The sequence below is a fragment of the Cetorhinus maximus genome, chromosome 3, assembly GCF_964194155.1.
Source record: "Cetorhinus maximus chromosome 3, sCetMax3.hap1.1, whole genome shotgun sequence".
Lineage (NCBI taxonomy): Eukaryota > Metazoa > Chordata > Chondrichthyes > Lamniformes > Cetorhinidae > Cetorhinus > Cetorhinus maximus.
Window position 1 is genome coordinate 162,495,385 of NC_135881.1, and position 23,136 is coordinate 162,518,520.

Sequence of the window (23,136 nt, forward strand, 5' to 3'; positions counted from 1 at the left end):
TTCCTTGTTTGTATTCATTGCTTTCTTGACTTTCAACTGTTTTTAGTACAATATGGAGTAGTTATTCTTCTTCCCTAGTTATATATCACATATGAATTAAAATAAGAGACAACTGTAATCATTCCAATACATTAAACCTTCTGGCTGAATCTACGCTATTTAGTGAACCAAAAAATGCTTTGTAAACACGGGAAAGAAGTTCTTCTAAATATTTATTCAGTTGATTGGTATATAAAAATAAAAATACTGGTTCTAAAATACATTAATTTAGCTCAATAGATTAATTATTATAGTTTAAATCATTTATCTTTGAAAATCACTTTCTTGCCCGTGAGCTGGTCACAATCCCTTCCCTTGGTTTTAACTGGAAAAAATGAGAAATTTAGCCAAACCAAAGCAGTGTAAAACCATCTGGCACCACCTTAAAAGGAAACTGCCCCATCTGCTGAATCAATATTGACTTTCCTGGGAAGGCCATGGCTGCTGGCAGTTCCACCCCATCACATCAGTTTTCACATGTAGATTGGTAGCTTTAGATGAAATGACATCTCTTTCTATGTGTCTCAGTGTCTCATTCTGTCCGTGCATCACTTTGTTCTCATTGATCTGTCATGGGCTCTCTCATACTTTATTTACGTCTCAACTTGGTTGGCCCTACTCTGTGGAATTTAAAAATAGGCTTTACTTTTTCGAAAATGATCTTTAATAATACTAGTGCCTTTGTGCATAGTATGACTTCCCACTTTTCTTGCTATCTCAGAGGGATTTTTAAACAATTTTTTTCATATATTCAATCTACATTTTCCTTCACTTTGCAGTGGGAATAGCTGAGAATACGCTGTCCTGAAGCAGGCTGGCTAAGAGGATTTGTGGGCCCTCCATCTGTTTCATGCAGATGACACCAATGAATAAGAAAACAATTTAGTGCAGAATGAGAAGTTTCCCCCAAACAGATGGCCTGAGCTATGTGTCATGGCTAAAAGGGTTAACAGAATTTCAGTCATTTACTTGGAAGCTGAATGCCACCACACCCATATTTTGTCAAATAAAAATGTCCTGTCTGCTGAAAGAAGTGTGATCAACAGATTTGCTGTACTGTACTGTTGTACAGGGCACAGACCGAGTGATGGATTGGGGCACAGGGCACAGACTGAGCTATATATTCTAATGAATTAATAGACATTATAGACTCTGAGATGTTATTTGTTTGGGTATTTGTCATTGTAGAAACATTTTCTTCTGTGACCACATGACAGCTAGAAACGAGGTTGTGACTGCTATATTTACAATGCATTAGGCCCTTAAACCCAGACGATGATGGAAAATAATGTTTCGTCAGCTTGGATTGCATTCAGAAGGTGGTGTGCTAATCCACTGTAACACCCACACTCCTCAGTAGTTACTTTAAAATTACTATTCCCTTATTGGAGTTGCAAATAAATGAAGCTAATCAAAGAAACAATATGATGCTAAAATGGGCAGGTTGCTTACTGGGAGCACAAGCCTTTGCACCCAATGTGCAATGGTCTATATGATGGCAAAAAGTGGACAGTTTACTTTCTTAGCTCATTGTTGATCATCCAGTAAGATTTACCCCGTACAGTGAGCTGTGCAGCATTTCTACTCTCCCCGCAATGCATGCTTAACTAACTGTTTATGTCAGTCTTATGATTTAAGGATGATAAAAGGGAGTTATATTTTTCTTTATAATAACTGTCTCAAAATATTGATCTATTTTACCAAAATGCCTCAGATTAGGGTTGTTGTACCCTGAGGGTCAGTGACAACTTTTGTTGTAGCATGTCTTTGCTTTGAAGATGTGGTATCTCTGTCATTGGCTGACAGGATGCTGTGTATTCTAATTGATAAAAATCAGATGCATCTTTGTTTCCTATATTATTTCCCAGTCTTTCCAGAAAGCTACAAGCATCACTTGTCAAATCAATCTGTACCCTTCCGTTAGTAGAAAATTGTACCTTTCACAGGCAACATCTCTCATTGGCATCCATTAAAAATCCAGGTGTAGCCTTGGATAATTTATAATCAGTGATGAATATTCTTGACTGAACTCTAACCCTGTAATGTAATGTCTGTAATAGGTGCCCAAAACTGAAAGTGGCCTAACATTTCCAGTAAAGGGCCAGACTCCTTCATTGAGACTGAAGTTCAAATTCTAGTCTCAAATGAAATTTGAACCCAATAAACCCAATTGGTGAGATGACTAAACTTAATGGAGATAATTTCTGGCTAGTGTTCAGGAGATTTATCACTGCAAATGTGGATACTGCACCAGCCCAGATTAATAGAGATCATCTTTTCCACATTCTTTGTATAAGTACTTGCAGAAAAAAAGTTATTTGAAAGTTTATTAGCAATTTACTTTTTGGTGGCTATTTTTCTACAGGTTGTAACTCCTATCAGATGTGGACAGGGTTATGTTTATGACTCTCCATCAAGACAGCAACAAAGAGTTTATGATATCCCACCAGTTCGCCATCAAGGGGTATGTAATATTGCAAAGAATGTACAGCAGAGAAACAGGCCATTTGGCCCAATTAGTCTGTCCTGGTATTCATACTCCAGCTGAGTCTCCTCTTATTCCATCTACCTCATCTCAACCTTTCAGCATTTCCTTCTATTAATTTGTTTCTCATGTACTCATCTAGTTTCCTTCTGAAAGCATCTACTTTCTTGTGGCAGAGTTTCACATTCTAACTACTCTCAGATTTAAAATAATTTTCTGCATTTTTCCTGTTGGATTTATTAGTAGCTATCCTGAACTTATGGCCCCTTGTTTTAGATTCTCCCACATGTGGAAGCATTCTTTCCAAATCTATCCTATTTTAAAGATTTATATCAGATCTCCCCCATGTCTTCTCTTTTCTAATGAAAAATGTCTCAACCTTTCCCAATAGCTGTCATCTCTCTGTTCTGGTACCATCCTTGTAAGCTTACTTGCACTTTCTCAAGTACTTCTATGTCCATTATGGAGACCAGCCTACCAGGATCTTGTACAAGTTTAACGTAACTTTGCTACTTTTGAATTCTACACACCTAAAAATAAATCCTCGTGTTGTGTTCATATTTTTAAATGCTTTCCTGACCTGTGTTGCTGCTTTTAATGATTTTTTTCATCTGTGCCCCTAGATCCCTTTGCTCTTCTACTCTATTCAGTTTCTATTTTTTATGGTGGAGGTGATGTTTCTGTTTTTGTCCACCAAAGTGTTGCGCCTCACATCTATCTATGTTAAAGATCATTTGTCGTTTAATTGTCCAGTCTGCAAGTTTTCTAATGTCTTTTTGTATTAAATGCATTCTGCCTCAGTGTTAGCTATACCACTCCCCACCCTGGCCGGGCTTGGTATCATCTGCAAAGTTTAACATTGAGTTACTTGTTCCTGAGTCCAAATAATTTATGTATAATATTAAAAGCAGTCCCTGCACTGCTCCTTATGGGACACAGCTTTCTATCTTCCCCCCATGTGAATAACTACCCTTTAATCTCTACTCTCTGCTTCCTATTTTTTTTAGCCAATTTGCTGTCCTTCCAGCTATTTGTCTTCTAACTCCACCTGTCCTAACCTTTGTCATGAGCTGACGGTGTTGTACCTTAGGAAAGATGTTTTGAAAATATATTTATCTCATTATGCCTTCTCTATTAAAAGCTGTAACTTTCACTTGGTTGATACTAACTCCATTGCATCACCTTGAACAAACATTGCGCAGCTCAAACTATAATGACTGTGAGCTCACAACAATATGTTTTGAATCCAGTGGTTCATAACTAGCTGCAGCATTCCATTTGCCAGTCAATACAGTTTAATCTAGCGATAAATATTTAGGGGACAATATCTTGCTGATCAGAGTTTGCACTGTGAATTTTTCTGTGCCGAGGACAGTTTTTAAAAATTTATTCTCGGGATGTGGGCTTCAGTGGCATGGGCCACCATTTATTGATCATCCCCAAAAGCCCTTGAGAAGGTGGCAGTGAGCTGTCTTCTTGAACCGCTGCAGTCCATGTGGTGTAGGGACACCCACAATGCTGTTAGGGAGGGAGTTCCAGGATTTTGATCCAGCGACAGTGAAGCAACGGCGATTATAGCTCCATGTCAGGATGGTGTGTAACTTGGAGGGGAACTTGCAGGTGGCAGTGTTCCTATGCATCTGCTGCCCTTGCCCTTCTAGGTGGTAAAGGTTGCTGGTTTGGAAGGTGCTGTCAAAGGAGCCTTGGTGAGTTTCTGCAGTGCATCTTGTATATGGTACACACTGCTGCTAATGTGTGTTGGTAGTGGAGGGAGTGAATGTTTAAAGTGACGAATGGGATGCCAATCAAGCCAACTGTTTGTCCTGGATGGTGTCGAGCTTCTTCAGTGTTGTTGGAGCTACACACATTCAGGTAAGTGGAGAGTATTCCACCGTACTCCTGATTTGTGCCTTGTGCTATTGTAGCTACAGTACTTATATGGCTGGTCCAGTTCAATTGCTGGTCAATGGTAATCTCCAGGACGTTGATAATGGGGGACTCGGAGATGGTAATGACATTGAATGTCAAGGGACAATGGTTAGATTCTCTCTTGTTGGAGATGGTCATTGCCTGGCACTTGTGTGGCGCGAATGTTACTTGCTGCTTATCAGCCCAAGCCCTGGATATTGTCCAGGTTTTGCTGCATATGATCATGTACTGCTTCAGTATCTGAGGGGTCATGAATGGTGCTGAACATTTCTGCAATCATACGTGAACATCTCCACTTCTGACCTTATGATGGAGGGAAGGTCATCGATGAAGTGGCTGAAGATGCCTACGACATTAACCTGAGAAACTCCTGCAGTGATATCCTGGGATTGAGATGATTGACCTCAAACAGCAACCAGCATCTTCCTTTCTGCTAGGCATGACTAGCTATGTCAATTTTAAATATAGGGATAGATATTATAAATTTATTCCCAGACCAGAGATTCAGAGCCCACCTAATTTTCCTTCTTTAACTTTTAATGACCAGATAATTAGGAGGACTGTTAAGGGGAGGTGGTGGCATAGAGGTATTGTCACTGGACTAGTATTCCAGAGACCCAGGGTAATGCGGGTTCAAATCCTGATGAAATTTGAATCCAATGAAAAACTGGAATTAAAAGTCTAATGATGACCATTGCCGAATGTTGTAAAAAAAAAAAGCCCAGCTGGTTTACTAATGTCCTTTAGGGAAAGAAATCTGCTGTCCATACCTGGTCTGGCCTACATGTGACTCTACACCCACAGCAATGTGGTTGACTCTTTAAAAAAAAAGTCCTCTGAATGAGGGCAATTAGGGATGGACTAGCCAATGACGCCCACATCCCATGAACAAATTAAAAAAACAGGAGAAGCAATCACTGTGTCTAATATTCTGATTGACCCTTCCAGCTTGTGAATGTCTGTCTGTGTGGGAACTGTGATGCATACTCAATAGTTGAGTAAAAAGAAAGTATTTGCCTCTAAATAGCACCTTTCCCAACCTCAGGACAACCCTAAGTGCTTAAAATCTTTTTTTTGAAATTATAGTCCCACTCCCATCGTTTAGTCATGGTTTCAAAAACACTTCTGAACATGTAAACCAGTTTTAACTGGCAATAATAAAGGGCGGATAGCAGACAATATTGGTTGCAAAATCTATTTATTGCATGGGTGTGAAAGTGTGAGCTGCTCAGACACTCCCATATGTACCACAGAATCCTGGCCCTGGAGTAATGGCTCGTGTGCAAGGGATAAGACATTGGTAAGCATCACAAGAACACCAGAATTAGAAGCTGGAGTAGGCTATTCAGCCCGTAAAGCCTGTTCCACCATTCAATTTGATCATGGCTGATCATCTATCTTAGTGCAGGAAAGTGGCGTTATCTCCATATCCCTTGATGTCATTGGTCTCCAGAATCCATCGATTTCTGTTTTGAACATGCTCAATGATTGGGCTTCTACAGCCCTCTGGGGTAGAGAATTCTAAAGAATCATCACCCTCAGAGTGAAGAAATTTCTTCTCATCTCAGTCTTAAATTGCCTGCCTCTTATTCTGAGACTGTGTCCTTTGGTTTTAGAGTCACCAGCCAGGCGAAACATCTTATCTACATCCACCCTGTCACGCCCTGTAAGAATTTTGTAAGTTTCAATGAGGTCACCCCACATTCGTTGAAACTCTAGGGAATACGGACCCAGCCTCCTCAATCTCTCCTCATAAAATAATCCCACCGTCCCAGGGATTAATCTGGTGAACCTCTGTTGCTCCCCCTCTATGGCAAGTAGATCTCCCCTTAGATAAGGGGACCAAAATTGTACGTAATACTCCAGGTGCGGTTTCACCAAGGCTCCGTACAACTTGCAGGAAGACACCTTTACCCCTTTTCTGAAATCCCTTTGTGATGATGTACATACCATTTGCCTTCCTACTTGCTCCACCTGCATTCTTGCTTTTAGTGATTCATGAACAAGGACACCCAGGGAAGAAGAAAAAATTCTCCTCATCTGTCTTAAATGGTAGACCCCTAATTTTTAAACTGTGTCCCCTCATTCTAAACTCCCCCACAAGGGGAAACGTTCTGTCAGCATCCACCCTGTCATGCCCCTCAGGATCTTTTATGTTTCAATAAGATCACCTCTCATTCTTCTAAACTCCAATGGATACAGGCTCAACCGTTCCTCACAAGCTAACTCCTTCACCCCAAGAATCAGTTAAGTGAACCTTCTCGGAACTGTTTCTAATGCAATTATACTCTTTCTTGAGTAAAGAACCCAAAACTGTACACTGTTCCAGATGCGGTCTTACCAAGGCCCTGTACAGCTATAACAAGACTTTCCATTTATGCTCAATTCCCCTTGCAATAAATGCCAACTTTCCATTTGCCTCCCAAATCACTTACTGTACCTGCATACTAACTTTTTGTGATGCATGTACCAGGAGACCAGATCCCTTTGTACCATAAAGTTCTGCAATCTCTCTCCATTTGAACAGTGTACTGCTTTTTTATTCTTCCTGCCAAAGTGGACAAGTTCACATTTTCCCACATTATACTCCACCTGCCAGTTTTCCCCCCACTCACTTAACCTACCTAAATTTCTTTGAAGACTCCTGTATCTTGACAAGTTACTTTCCTACCTATCTTTGTGCCATCAGCAAATTTAGCATTCGGTCCCTTCATCTAAGTCATTGATATAGATTGTAAATAGTTGAGGTCCCAGCGCTGATCCCTGTGGCACTCCACTAGTTACATGTTGTCAACCAGAAAATGGCCCCATTTATCCCTACTCTCTGCTTCTGATGAGCTAATTAATCCTCTATCCATACTAATATGTTACCCCCTACAGCTTGTGGTCTTATTTTATGAAATAACCTTTGATGTGGCATCTTATCGAATGTCTTTTAGAAATCCCAGTACCCCACATCTACAGGTTCACCTTTATCTACCTTGCTTGTTACTTCCTCAAAATACTCTAAATTAGTTGAGGGTAACTTCTCTTTCACAAAACCATGTTGACTCTGCATGATTTTCTAAATGTCCTGCTTTTACATCCTTAATAATGGATTCTATCATTTTCCCTATGACAAATGTTATGCTAACTGGCCTATAGTTTCCTACTTTCTGTCTCCCTCCTTTCTTGAACAGAGGTGTCACATTTGCGATTTTCCAATCTACTAGGGACCTTTCCAGAATCTAAGGAATTTTGGATGTTCACACCCAATGCATCTACTATCTCTGCAGCCACTTCTTTTATGACCCTAGGATGAAAGTCATCAGGTTAGCCTTTAGTTCGAATAGATTCTCCCCTGCTGATTGTGATTGTTTAACTTCCTCTCCTCCTTTTACCCCATGATTTTCAACTGTTTTGGGATGTTTCTGTGCCTTCTGCAGTGAAGACAAACACAAAATATTTCTTCAATGCTTCCGCCATTTCCTTGTTTATTATTATTAATCCCCCAGCCTCACCCTCTAAGGGACCAAAGCTCATTTTAGTTACTCTGTTCCTTAGTAAATACTTATAGAAACTCGTGGAAAGGACAGAATTTTCAGGTCAGCGGGCCTGGGATCAGCCGGGAAACGGGCTGCCTCCTGCAATTAAGGCCCGCCCAGCATGAAACACGACCCCCCAGTGGTCAGGAAAGCATGGGCGGAGGCAGGTGCCTGTGAGCCGCCGGGTCCAATGGCGATCCAGCAGCCAGTTTAAAAACGGCCCAGGCTGCCACTGAAGAACGTCTTCTCTGCATTGTCAATATTCAAGTTATGGAGTCGAGTGCGGCTGGATATGGCAAGCAGGAAGGCAAGTTGGGTGGGCACTCAGCCCCCAGCTTTTCAGATGAGTGCCTTGCAGTCCTCCTGGATGAGGTGGCTGCCAGGAGGGACACCCTTGTCCCCAGAGATGGGAGGAGGAGGTTGCAGCACTGGTTAGCAGCCATGACGTGGTGCTGCACACATGGGTGTAGTGCCGGAAGAGGTTCAGTGATGTGCTGCGCTGAGGAAGTACTGTGTTGGCATGGGTCAGTGTGCAGAAGTGTTAAGGTGTGACTGTCCCCTCGTGGACCTTGAGTGCCAACTGTCATTCATGCTGGAGCTGGCCAAGGGGGTGAGTCTGGCTCCTTGGACTAAGTGCCTCGCGGCTCAAGGCCACAACTCGGATGTGCCCTGTGAGGTGTTCCTCAGCTGGGGTTGGCCAGGCTGCAATGGCGCTGCAGGTAGAGAGTGGACTACTCAATGCTGCTCTGTTGTTTCAGGAGAAGATAAGTCATAACCAATCAGAGAGGTCACGTACAGGCAGAGGCCCACCCAACCTACTGCTGCTGACCAGGTTCGAGCAGGACGCCCTTGAGCTGGAGAGCCGGCATGCTCCCTGTGCAAATAGGCGTGGAGAGGCGGGGGTGCCAGACGAAGGGTAGTAGTGCAGTGCACAGTGGTGAGAGTTTCGGATTGTGCAACCATTCTAGTGTAGTCTCTTCATTGATGGGAGCCTCAAACCTGGAGACCCCATTGATGATTGAAAGACAATGCACTATGATGCAGATCTCCATTGTCTCACCAGGGTGCCTGGCATGCACAGTGATAGTGTGATGACTTTAATGAATGACATCCTTCTTCTTCCTTAGATTTGCCAACATGTACTCGCGCTCTGGACCCCGAAGGGCCACCCCTGACGCTGGAGGGCCACCGGGCTTCATTTGCGCCTGTGTCACACCCGCCCTCTGAACCAGGCACCAGTGCAGATACCAGCTGGGCATTAGATTGGCGGCCAAAATGTCGGTGCACATTGGTGAGGGCACTTCACACTCACTTGGGGTGCAGGCGGAGGCAAAGAGTGCCCAGGACTGCTGGGAACAGAGACAATGCTGTGTCGAAGGCACATGATGAGCCTCTGAAGTTGTCCATTAGGCTGTAGATGCTGGGTGTCCAGCGGGATGTGCAGGAGGATCTGGCAGAGATCCATGAAGGTCTGCGTGCCATGTTCTCTTTTGTGGAAGAGTCCATGCGGAGCATGAGCACTGCGTTGACCCTTAAGGCTGAGCGCACTGCCTCCTCCATTGAGAGAGTGGCAACTCTCATGGAGGGGCAGCTCTAGGGGCAGAATCAGGGTTTCCTGGGGTGACGCTCAGACCTTCAAGCCCTCACACAGGCACTGAGCTCAGGTCATCAGTGCCAGTGTGGAAGGTGGATGAGGCACCCAGTATTCCAACGAGGTGCCCGTTCATCAATGATGAGCAGGAGGTCCAGAGTGACCTGACATTGACGCATGAGCTGCCTGTGCGGGCACCTCTCAGGGCGCTCTGGATGACGGCAGCAACTCATGCCCCCCCTCCGCCAGTGACCGTGCCATCTGATGAGGCTGCAGCGACTGGGGAGATGGCAGCCTTGGTGCTGGCCACTCCCTCCCAGGTGGGGCCAGCACAGGCTCCACCAGCCAGAGGACGACCACCAAGGTCATCAAGGCCAACAAGACAGCAGAGTCAGCAGGCTGTCTCCAATGCCGATGCCAGTGAAGGTGGGGTGGAGGGGTGCACCAAGACGTAGCAATTGGAAATGTAACTTAAAGGCACCACGATGGCATACTGGTATTGACGCTAGACTAGTGATCCAGAGACCCAGGGTAATGCTCAGAGGACCCAGGTTCGAATCCCGCCATGGCAGATGGTGGAATTTGAATTCAATATAAGTCTGAATTAAAAATCTAATGATGATCGTGGAGCCATTGTCAATTGTTGCAAAAGCCCATCCAGTTCACAAATGCCCTTTAGGGGATTCCTCTGCCATCCTTACCTGGCCTGGCCTTCATGTGGCTCCAGACCCCCAGCAATGTGCTTGACTCTTAATGCCCTCTGAAATGGCCTAGCAAGCCACAGTTGTATCGAACCGCTACAAAGCCTCAAAAAAGGAATGAAACTGGACAGGCCACCCGGCATCGACCTAGGCACCGGAAACGACAATGACAAACTCAGCCCTGTTGACCCTGCAAAGACCTCCTTACTAACATCTGGGGGCTAATGCCAAAATTGGAAGAGCTGTCTCACCGACTATTCAAGCAACAGCCTGACATAGTCACACTCATGGAATCATACCTTACAGATAATGTCCCAGACACATCCATCACCACCCCTGAGACAACCGGCAGGACAGACCCAGCAGAGGTGGCAGCACAGTGGTAAACAGTCGGGAGGGAGTTGCCCTAAGAGTGCTCAACATCGACTTGGGACAACATAAAGTCTGATGGCATCAGATCAAATATGGGCAAGGAAGCCTCCTGCTGATTACTGCGGTACGCCCTCCCTCAGCTGATGAATCAGTGCTCCTCCATGTTGAACATCACTTGGAGAGGAAACACTTGAGGGTGGCAAAGGCGCAGAATGTACTCTGGGTGGGGGACTTCAATGTCCATCACCAAGACTTGTTCGGTTGTACCACTACTGACCGAGCTGGCCTAGTCTTAAAGGACATAGCTGCTAGACTGGGTCTCCGATAGGTGGTGAGGGAACCAACAAGAGGGAAAAACATACTTGATCTCATCCTCACCAACTTGCCTGCCACAGATGCATCTGTCCATGACAGTATCGGTAGGAGTGACCACCGCACAGTCATTGTGGAGACGAAGTCCTGCCTTCAGATTGAGGATACCCTCCATCATGTTGTGTGGCATTACCACCATGCTAAATGGGATAGATTTTGAACAGATCTAGCAATATGTAGCCTCATGGCCTGGCATATCCCCCACTCTACCATTACCATCAAGCCAGGGGATCAGCACTGGTTCAATGAAGACTGCAGGAGGGCATGCCAGGAGCAGCACCAGGCATACCTAAAAATGAGGTGTCAACTTTGTGAAGCTATAACACAGGACTACTTGTGTGCCAAACAGCATAAGCAGCAAGTGATAAAATGAGCTAAGCAATCCCACAACCAATGAATCAGATCTAAGCTCTGTAATCCTGCCACATTCAGTAGTGAATGGTGGTGGACAATTAAACAACTCACTGGAGGAGGAGGCTCCACAAATATCCCCATCCTCAATGATGAAGGAGCCCAGCACATCAGTGCAAAAGATAAGGCTGAAACATTTGCTACGATCTTCAGCCAGAGGTGCCAAGTGGATGATCCATCTCGGCCTCCTCCGGAGGTCCCCAGCATCACAGATGCCAGTCTTCGGCCAGTTCGATTCACTGCATGTGATATCAAGAAACGGCTGAAGGCACTGGACAGTGCAAAGGCTATGGAGCCTGCCAATATTCAGGCAATAGTACTGAAGAGTTGTGCTCCAGAACTTGCCATTCCCCTAGTCAAGCTGTCCCAGTACAGCTACAACACTGGCATCTACCTGGCTATGTGGAAAAATGCCCAGGTATGACCTGTACACAAAGCAGGACAAATCCAACCAGGCCAATTACTGCCCCATCAGCCTACTCTTGATCATCAGTAAGGTAACATCAGTAAAGTAATGGAGGGGGTCAGCAACAGTGCTATCAAGGGGCACTTGCTTAGCAATAGCCTGCTCATTGACACTCAGTTTGGGTTTCGCCAGGGCCACGCAGCTCCTGACCTCATTACAGCCTTGGTTCAAACATGGACAAAAGAGCTGAACTCCCGAGGTGAGGTGAGAGTGACTGCCCTTGACATCAAGGCAGCATTTGACTGACTGTGGCATCAAGGAGCCCTAGCAAAACTGAAGTCAATGGGAATCAGGGGGAAATCTCTCTGCTGGTTGGAGTCATACCTAGCACAAAGGAAGATGGTTGTGGTTGCTGGAAGTCAGTCATCTGAGTTCCAGGACATCACTGCAGGAGTTCCTCAGGTTAGTGTCCTCAGCCCAACCATCTTCAGCTGCTTCATCAATGACCTTCCTTCCATCATAAGGTCAGAAGTGGAGATGTTCACTGATGATTGCACAATGTTCAGTACCATTTGTGACTCCTCAGATACTGAAGCAGTCCATGTCCAAATGCAACAAGACCTGGACAATATCCAGGCTTGGGCTGACAAGTGGCAAGTAGCATTTGCGTCATATAAATGTCTGGCAATGACCATCCCCAACAAGAGAGAATATAACCATCGTCCCATGACATTCAATGGCATTACCATCACTGAATCCCCCACTATCAACATCGTGGGGCTTACCATTGACCGGAAACTGAACTGGACTAGCCTTATAAATACTGTGGCTACAAGAGCAGGTCAGAGGCTGGGAATCATGTAACAAGTACCTCACCTCCTGACTCCCCAAAGCCTGTCCACCATCTACAAGGCACAAGTCAAGAGTGTGATGGAATACTCTCCACTTGCCTGGATGAGTGCAACTCCCACAACACTCAAGAAACTTGACACCGTCCAAGACAAAGCAGCCCGCTTGATTGACACCACATCCACAAACATTCACTCCCTCTACCACTGACGCACAATAGCAGCAGTGTGTAACATCTACAAGATGCACTGCAGGAACCCATCAAAGCCCCTCCGACAGTACCTTCCAAACCCACGACCATTACCATCTAGAAGGACAAGGGCAACAGATAGATGGGAACATCACCACCTGGAAATTCCCCTCCAAGTCACTCACCATCCTGACTTGGGAATATATCATCGTTCCTTCACTGTCACTGGGCCAAAATCTTGAGGGGCTGAATGTTCTACTGCTGCTCCTGTTTCTTATGATCAAAAAGGGAAAGAATGTAATAAAATTCTAAGAAATTGGGATGTCGCCACATGTGTAATTGGTGATTAATTCTTTTTCTTCTGTAAAATTAGGAATGACTGATTTTGATTAAATAGAGTTGATGGGGAGAAACGAGTTTCCATTGGCAGGAGGATTGTGAGCCAAGGACACCAATTTAAAATACAAAAGCGAAAAACTGTGGATGCTGAAAATCTGAAATAAAAATCAAAAATGCTGGAAGTACTCAGCAGCTCTGACAGTATCTGTGGAGAGAGAAACAGAGTTAACATTTCAAGCCCTTCTGAGATTTAAGAATATTGGCAAAAGAACCAGAGAGAAGATGAGGAGACATTTATTTACATAGCGAGTTGTCTTGATCTAGGATGCACTGGCTGACAAGATGAGTGAAGCTGATTCCATTTTCAAAGCAGAATTGGATAGATACTTGAAAAGAGAAATTTGGAGGGATATTGGGCAAAAGCAGGAGTGGGATTAACTGGATAGTTCTTACAAAGAGCCAAAACAGGCATGATGGATTGAATGGCCTCCATCTGTATTCTTAGATTCTATTATTATTGTAACCAAATTCATTTATTTCACAATTTAAAGAGAAATTATTTTTCCGTAGCACATATACAACTGTTTACTGTTATACGTTAACTTCCATTATTGTATTATTCTATCAAAACTCATCAGTTTTCCGAGTGTTCTTAATTGATACATGAGGCAAATTTTTCATTACCACCTGTCTATCCTCTAAGCATATTTGATCCAAGAACTTGCATTTACAATGGAGATTTCCACCTTACCCTCTCCACAGCTGAAATGAAGAGCATGCAAAAGAGTACAGCCAGGGTGATGGAGGGTGAAATCAAACAAAAATCTGAGGGAAAATTTTTCAAAATCCCAGCCATTTCAAATCTATTAATAATATTTAGATAGTGTTTGGCTTAAGTTCTGACCAAGCCTAATTTGCCTTTAACAGCTATATGACATCCCTCCTGCAATGCTAAAAGGAGCCATGCATCATACACAACAGGAAGAATTTAGAGCCAAAGGATTGTATGACATACCATCTTGTATGGGGAAGGAGAAGCAAAGTGTAAGTATTTGCTGCATATGCACACACATAATACACTATTGCTTTTTAAAGCTGAGGACTATTTTTGTAAACCAAGGGTTCAAAATTAGCTGGTGGCCTGAGTCCAGTGACCCTTAATACACTACACTGGACCCCTGATTGTGGAAAAATTAATAATGTTTGTGATCCTTTAAGCATGGAATTTCTGTTCACAAATAGTTTTTATTCTTTGCCTGAACATTGAGGGCTATTACAATTGAGAGAATGGTTCAGAAGTTCATATTTAGTTATTCAATAAGGATTGACTTCTCAGTTCTATCAAATAATTAATTTCAGTAATACAGTTAAATAGGACAGAATATAGTGTTATAAAGCTCTGCACAAAAAATGTGTGTTAAATTATTTTTGCAATTTTTTATAGGTGTATGATATTCCACCCACTTCTTGCAAGGAGGCACTTGGCAGTCATGACAGAGAAGCTACTTATGACTTCCCACCACCGATGAGACACTGCACAGATCCACTTATAAGTCAGAAATCTGAGGGGCTATATGACATCCCTCCAACTACTGTAAAGCCACCTTTAAAACTGAACTCAGTCCATCCAGCAGGTGGGATCAGTTCTCTGAAACAGTCTATTTATGATGTCCCACCAACAGTGGTTAATTCAGAGTTGGTTTCAAAAAAACAGTGTGTTTATGATATTCCACCAACCCACCAACTGTCCCCTCAGAAAGACATCTATGATATTCCCCGAGGTTTTCAAAACTTTGATCGACCTACACCAGCAGTAGAGAATGCAATATATGATGTTCCACCACAGGTTTCGCAAGATGTGAAGGTGGTGCAGGATGTGACTGATGGAATGAATCGTTTGTCATTCTCTAGCACAGGTAGTACACGGAGTAACATGTCTACATCTTCAACTACATCGAAGGAGTCTTCTATTTCAGCTTCGCCACTGCCAGAGAAGAAGTTACTGCTAGACCTAGACTCTGCCTTTGAGAGACTGACTCAACTGCAGCATAATGTGGATACATCAATAAAGGAACTCGTGGCTTTTGTCATTCCTAATTGGCGATCTTATGAAGTAATGGAGAAAAACCTCAATGAAATACATGCCAGCGTTGACAAAGTAAAGCACTCATTAATGGGATTCCTTGGATTTGCCCAAGGAGCCGTCGTGAATGCGTCGCATTTATCAGATATCAGTCTTCACAACAAACTAAGAAAGCAGCTGCAGCGTTTGGATGACTCTTACCAGATCTTAGTCCAGACCAGCCAGGCACTGGATAACAATAACTGGTCCTTGAACATCTTGGTAGTAAACAGGTCTCATAATAAATGCGATGACTTAGACCGTTTTGTTATGGTGACAAAGACTATACCAGACGATGTTAAGCAGTTAGCATCTTCTATAAGCGCAAATGCAGAACAATTATTCAAACAAGGTGTTGGAACTACAAACCTAGAGACTGTGCATGAAATAAACCAGGTGACTGTTGGTGACAACAGTCTTACAAACTGTAATCAGCCCCAATCACAAGGAGATAAGACACTGATTCAGATAAGACCTTTGCATAGCCCACCACAGTTGGACCACCAAGATCATATTAAAAGTAAAGAAACCATAGATAAAAGTTGGATGGAAGACTATGATTATGTCCATTTGCAGGTTTGTATTATTTCTGACCTTTTTGAATTGAACTGAGCCTATGGCCTGGATGGATTGCCTCCACACATTTTAAGAGAATCTAGGGAAGAGGTAACCAAACCATTACAGTGCATATTTAATAATTCATTATAAGGAGGTGCAGTGCCAGAGGACTGGCAGATAGCTAATATAATTCCTGTTTTTAAGGAGGGGAATAGAACATGCCCAGGGAATTATAGACCAGTCAACTTAATATTGGTCGTAGGAAAAGTAATGGAATCCCTACTAAAGAAGTGAATCGGAGAACAGCTAGAAAAGAAAGATGTAATAATGAATAGTCAGCATGAATTTCAAAAGGGAAAATCTTGTTTGACCAAACTTATTGAATTTTTTGATGAGGTGATAGTAGATGTAATTTATCTGGATTTTCAAAAAGCCTTCGATAAGGTGCCCAGTAACAGATTACTGAATAAGGGCAGAGAATGTGGAGTCAGGAGACCAGTGGCAGAATGAATTGCTAGTTGGTTTCAAGATGGAAAGCAGAGAGTGGGAATAACGGGTAGTTATTCAGGGTAGCAGAAGGTGGGAAGTGGCCTTGCACAAGGATCAGTGGTGAGATCACTGCTGTTCACAATTTATATTCTTATTTGGATTTTGGAATCAGAAGCATAATTTTCTGATGATACCAAATTTTGGGGGGCGTTGGGGTGGGTGATGGTGGGGAAGATAGTTAATACTGAGGAGGACTGCAACAAATGCCAGGAAGATATTAATAAACTTGCAAATGGACAATTAATTGACAAATGAAGTTCCACGCAGATAAATGTGAGGTAGTATGTTTCAGTAGGAAGAATGGGGAGATCACTTATTAATTGCAAAGGGCAAGTCTAGGTGGGGTAGAGGAACAATGGGATATTGCAATATAATAAATATACCAATCACTAAAAGTTGCATTATATGTTAACAAGGCCATTTAAAAAAAAACAAGGACCAAGCTTTATTTCTAGAAGGATAGAATTGAAAAGTAGGGAGACCGTGCTGAACCTGTATTGAACGTGGGTTAGACCATATTTAGAGCACTGCATACAGTTCTGGTCACTATATGATAAAAAGGATGTGAAGGCACTGGAGATGGTTTAAAGTTGATTTACATGGATGATACCAGAAATGCGTAGGTTTACATATCAGGAAAGAATTAACATGCTAAGTCTCTCCTTTTGAAGGAGGCTGGGAGGTGCTCTAATTGAAGCTTTTAAAATGATGAAAGGTTTTGGTAGAGTGGATATTGAGAGAATGTTTCCACTTGTAAGATAGAACATAACAAAAGGCATGAATTTAAGATATTCACTGATAAACCTAATAGAGTATTCAGAAGAAACTTCTTAACCCAAAGAGTGGTGAGAATGTGGAACTCTCTACCACAGGGAGTAGTTGAGTATAGATGCAGTTTATGGGAAGCTAGACAAGCACATGAGGGAAAAGGGAATAATGGGTTTTGATGATGATTTATATGAGGAATAATGGGGGGGAGGCTCAAGTGGAACATAAGCACCACCATGAACTGGTTGGGCAGAATGGCTTGTGTCTGTGCCTAATATCCTATGTATTTCTCTCTTCTCATTTTTTAAATTAAGAAATGCATGAAAAGCAATTTCATAGCCTTTTGTAATTCCCCCAATCTTTCTACTCTGATGAAAGCATTTGGTAGTGAACGTTTTTCAGCATTGTTATTTTAAGTTATATTACCCTTTTAATGCTTTCAATTGGCTTGACCTGTAGAGAAATGTGATGAATATTTTCCCTTCTCAACTGAAATATGAGGGGTAGTTCTATGATATGGCACCTCTCGTGAGATTATTCGAAAATTGTGAATGCGCAGACTGCGAATTTCCAATTGATAAAAAATCGCAATGTGAGAGATTTTTGATAACTTGTTCATGTTTGATTACTTTGTTTTTAAACTTTGAAGGGGAAAGACGAATTTGAGAGGCAACAAAGAGAACTCCTGGAAAAAGAAAATATTGTCAAGCAGAACAAAGTGCAACTGGAGCAACATCAAGTACGTTTTGTTGTGTGTGCATGTTTTCTTCAGTTAGTAACCTGAAAGACTTTATTAGGTCAATAAGAATTTTAACTCACTTCGAACACTCTTCAGGCTGAATCATTTTGATTAACAGTGACTGCCATTTAACATATTTGTTTTAAATATATGTTGACTTTGATAAGTTACGAGCATGAATATATAAAAGGCTGGTATGATAATATTAGACAGCAAAATGTGTAACCATTAATTTTCCATAGCTGCTTGGTTCTGCTGAGAGACTCAAGTAATTTTGGAAGGAATTCTCTTCTCCAGATGAAATTTGACCTTCTGTCCTCACCACTCATTCCATACCTCCAATAAAAATGTTGGTTGAAAATGAGATTCAGGCTTGGGTTGCCTAGCTATAATCAGATTCATGGCCCTGTGATTATAAAACTTGTCTACTCTGGAAGCATTTAGTAGTGAACATTTTTCAGCATTGTTATTGTAAGTTATATTGTCCTTTAATACATTCAGTGGCTGGCTTCAATTGTACAGAAATGTGATGAACATTTTCACTACTCAACTGAAATATAAGAGACAGTTCTATGCTCTGGCACTCCTCGTGTGAGTGTGTGTTAATTTTAACAGAATGGAAAAATATTCTGTCATCAGTTGTAACATGTCAGTATATTTCCTTTCCTTACTTTTTCTTGTACATTAAAAACACATCCATATTAATTTATTAGAAGTGATTATATCTAATTGCGGTCACTGGTATCCAGCTGTAAGGGGTACTTTAGGTTTGATGTGAGCAAATCTCAGTTTTTGGTTTGGGAGGAGGATGGAACAAATTTATTTTTGTAATGCTGGGTTTTGGATGAACATTTTTCACTTGTGAAATTTAGAAATTACAAACTTTGGGAGCAGGACAAATAATTATGTTCATGTTAGTTTTAATTGATTTTTAAAAATTGATTTCCTTTTCTATTTAGTTAAGCCAGTTTCAGGAACTGGAGAAAGAAGTCACAAAACCAGTGGAAAATGACCTCTCAAACTGGAAAGCACCACAGCACATTCCTCAAAAGAGCAGCAATCTCAGTTCTCAAGATAAGCAGCTTCTCTTCTTCTATTCTGAACAGTGCGAGACTCATTTTGTAACACTTCTGAATGCCATTGACGCCTTCTTCAGTTCTATCAGTGGCGGGCAGCCACCCAGAATCTTTGTGGCTCATAGCAAATTCATTATCCTCAGTGCTCACAAACTTGTATTTATCGGGGACACGTTATCAAGACAAGCTATGGCCCAGGATGTTCGGAATAAAGTATTAAACTATAGTAATCTGCTTTGTGAACTTCTTAAAAGTATCGTCATGGCAACCAAGACAGCTGCCTTACAATATCCCAGCATAGCAGCAGTGCAGGAGATGGTGGACAAGGTCACAGAACTATCCTATCATTCTCATCAGTTTAAAGTCCTGCTGCTGCACTTGGCGTCTTTATGAAGAGACATTATTGTTAAATTCCGAATAAGTAAAGGTATTCTTTAAAGAAACAATATATTGTATTATAAGGACATGCTCATTGAATGTTCTGTTTTTATGTAGAATGTTTTTTATATCACTATGTATTTTTGCTATATTTCCCATGTTCAATGCTTCACTGAAACAATTTGCATTTTTCAGATGCATATGATGCTAGAGTATCTAGATTTTAATGTTCCCTAAATTACTCTGAATCATACTGTGCACCAAGTATAATCACACTTTGAGTCATAAACTCATTGTTAACTATTTACCATTTAACACTGCACTGTGAAGCGCCTTTTGTATCATGTCCATTTTTAGCAACTTCACATTTCAGTAGCAGTCAAACCCAAAGTTGTGGCTTTGTTTATAACTGTACATATTTATTGCAGCATTAAATGAATGAACGCAGAGAAAAAAAACCAGCACTAAAAGAGATTTTCTCCTGTACCAGATGAAAGAGACAGTGGTTCTAATGAGGTTGTTAATCAGAAGAGTGTTTTGACTCTTCTGTACTTCAGAAATGACAGTGTTGGCCATTCATTAAACCAGTAACAATGTACAGGACTGATTCCACAATTCCGTTGAATTCCCAGAGAGCACATTGAAGATGCACAGTGATCATTTTGTGCCAGTCAGAATTGATTGAAAGAAAATCCATGGCTGCATATCAGTCACAGGCTCCCTGTGAGTGCAACTCCCCACTGCCAACATGAACTATAGAATGATCAATTATATTTCTAATTTACGTGTTCATGCTGTCACCCGAGGAATATTTGGAAATTTGGGTGTCTTGCCCACATTTTTATTATCATTGTATCAGCAAAAGTGCAAACTGGAGAACTACATTGGCCTTGAGAAGCAACATGAAATCCCAATCATTCTGCATAATATGATGAAGCAGAGAAATCATTTTTCTACTAAACCTTTGAATTTTAGTTTGTATATTTTTAACTGGTACTGTACATTTCTTTTTACTGTTTTAATCATCCTTGCCATATTCCCTTTATTTATTCTGCCCCTAACATTGTCAGATGAAACTGTATTCACTACTTAGAGCACCCTACAAATATCTATGCTAATTATCAAATGAGTGATGGTTCAAGGATGTTGAACAGGAGTCAATGAGTACAGTTTAACAAAGGTGTCCAAAAATGCTGCCCCTATACCCTCGAAGCCTAGGTGACACACTTCTAATTTTAAATTTCTTATTTGCTGATCTGTCCTATTCGAATGTTGTAGCCAGCAGTTTGGAAAGTACAGTTCTTAACATTTGATGATTAAATCTTAAATCAGAGCATATGATTTTTTAGGATCAACAACTTTATAATATTTGCAAGTTAAGATAAATTATATTGATGGACACCCATATGACCCACAGGACAAAGACTGGACACTGCTACTCTCATAAACAGAGTAGTTTTCCATGATGGAATCATACAAAGACTATACCACCAGTTGGTTCCATATTGATGATCTGAATATCAATGGTCTTGTGCCCATAAATCTTTCCCAATTGATTGCATACTTTATTTGTCATATTAATTGTCAGGATGCGGACTGTCATTTATTGCCCATCCCTAGTTACCCTTGAGAAGGTGGTGGTAAGTGCCTTGTTGAACCATTACAATCTGTGTGGTACTTCCACAGCCCCAAGTCCAGAATTTTGTAAAGTGATACACCTGATGGTAGATATAATCCATTTGTTATGAAATGTGTCATGTTGTTACATTAAGGTTCGTAATGTAATGTGCAGGAAATCTGTGTGTAGCTAACTACATATAGAAAAAAAAGCCATGTCAGAATCCAGATAGTGCCATTTATCATCTGTCATTAAGTTTGTAGATGTTTGATTTATTCACAACAGATTGCATTGCTTTATGAATGAAAACATGGTTCATTAATATTTTTAATGTCTTATAATTGTGTGGTTATATGACAACTGAAATCCATAAGGAGAATGTGCAGTAAGAAGGTAAAGTTCAGACTCTGTTGTAATCTATGTCTAACGTTGCCGGAACTGGAAATGTACTTTAATTAAACTTTTCTGAATGTTACATAGAGCATTCAGCCACGTTATTCTGTAAAAAAAAATTTAAATATATCTACTGAAAAAAATTAAATGTTTTTGATATGGTTTTAGAAAATGGTTGTTTTATTTTTCACAACCTATTGATTCATTAAAATGAGAAGTAATACCTGACCAAAACTATTCTATTTTGTTTAATCCTAATTTTTTTTATTAAATAGAATGTGGTGAGTAAATTCGAGTGCCCACTGGCACTGCCTACCTCCAACATACACATGAAAGTATCAGCAGCATGCTGGTGCTTCTCCAAAGTTCCCCACCAGTGGATGAGGCTGCCCCTAGCTAGGATGTACTTGGGAAAATTATTTTCCCCTCCATCCCAACCTGCTACCCACCTCCCCCTCCCAATCCCAACCATGGCCTGGTACATTTTTATATGTAAAATGTGTTGCTTCTCATTAGATGTGAGTGAAATAGGCAATATGATGTTTTGCTTTTAAAATCAAAGCTGAGAGCAGTGGAACAGGCATGAGAATGTAGCCAAAGTCCTGCTAATGCTTCTATTGATTTGAAAGAGTGGACTTATTGGGTTACAGGAGAGATTTGCTCATTAAGAAAGGAAACCGTTCCTTAAAAGGATGTGTTATTTCACCCAAAATGAAGACAGTTGGTGGCTTTTGAGCCTACATTATGAATGAGTACAAGGCTAATTCTCATGAGGTGCCTCTCTTTGCGAAGACCATTTGAGAGACATAGCCACAACCAGATCGTTGTGACAGTGTCTTGGGAAGGTATTGGAATGCAGCCAGCACAAGTCAATGCCCTCAGGAACAGAAGAAGCACTGTAAACACATGGACATAAACCTGTCAATGAGGCTGCACATATATCCAGTACTTTATTGGTACCTCAGGGTGTTATATAACCTACACTAATCCATAACTATACTATGATTTGTATTGTTAAAACATAATCTGCATTATACTGTAGCATAGACCATAATCTTTACATTACCCCATTATACATTTGAATCTGTACCCTACTCCATATTAGAGCAAAATCTGTCATAACACTGTGCTGTAATTTGCACAATGTTCATTGCAAGGCATAAACCGCACAGTGGTGTCTGTAATACCATAATGATTAATACAGATGTGAAATAATCTTCTGAAATACTGTAAAATAATTTATAACCTCTTCTATAATCCACATTGATCCATAATCTCCACAATAATCTATATTTACTACATAATCGTCCTGTTACTTTAACATAATTTATATTGAACTATAAGATAATTCATATTGACCACAGCACATGGTTTGTACCATTAATCACAACCTGAGCCATAATACATACCATTCAATAAATTATACCAAAGTGCCTGGTCCTGGATTATAGTAAGATGCTGTTTATAGTACACTATGAATCATGAAGTATGGTTTAAATTTGGGGAATAGTGTAAATGTTTGTAATCCACACTTTATATGTAATCTCTACCAAAATCCATACTATGCCACAGTCACACTGCTGCATGAATTACACTATTCTAAAAAAACTTTAAACAGTATCACAATCCATTATTTATATCATAATCTGTACAATAATCCATACTGTTTATTAAATGTCAGCCATACTAATAATCTGAGAAGAGAAAAAAAGACAGAAACACAGCTG

At 41.2% G+C, this 23,136-nt stretch overlaps 1 protein-coding gene across 1 annotated transcript in view; it reads left to right on the forward strand.

Moving 5' to 3' along the window:
* Positions 1-21,579, forward strand: part of nedd9 (neural precursor cell expressed, developmentally down-regulated 9) — an 83,232-nt gene extending 61,653 nt beyond the window's left edge. Inside the window, exons 3-7 of the mRNA XM_078539176.1 lie at positions 2,405-2,503; positions 14,136-14,252; positions 14,653-15,906; positions 17,855-17,944; positions 18,904-21,579. Coding sequence (XP_078395302.1) covers positions 2,405-2,503; positions 14,136-14,252; positions 14,653-15,906; positions 17,855-17,944; positions 18,904-19,413 — 2,070 coding nt within the window. The 3' untranslated portion in view covers positions 19,414-21,579. The remainder of the gene's footprint in view (positions 1-2,404; positions 2,504-14,135; positions 14,253-14,652; positions 15,907-17,854; positions 17,945-18,903) is intronic.
* The last annotated feature ends 1,557 nt before the right edge of the window (positions 21,580-23,136 follow it).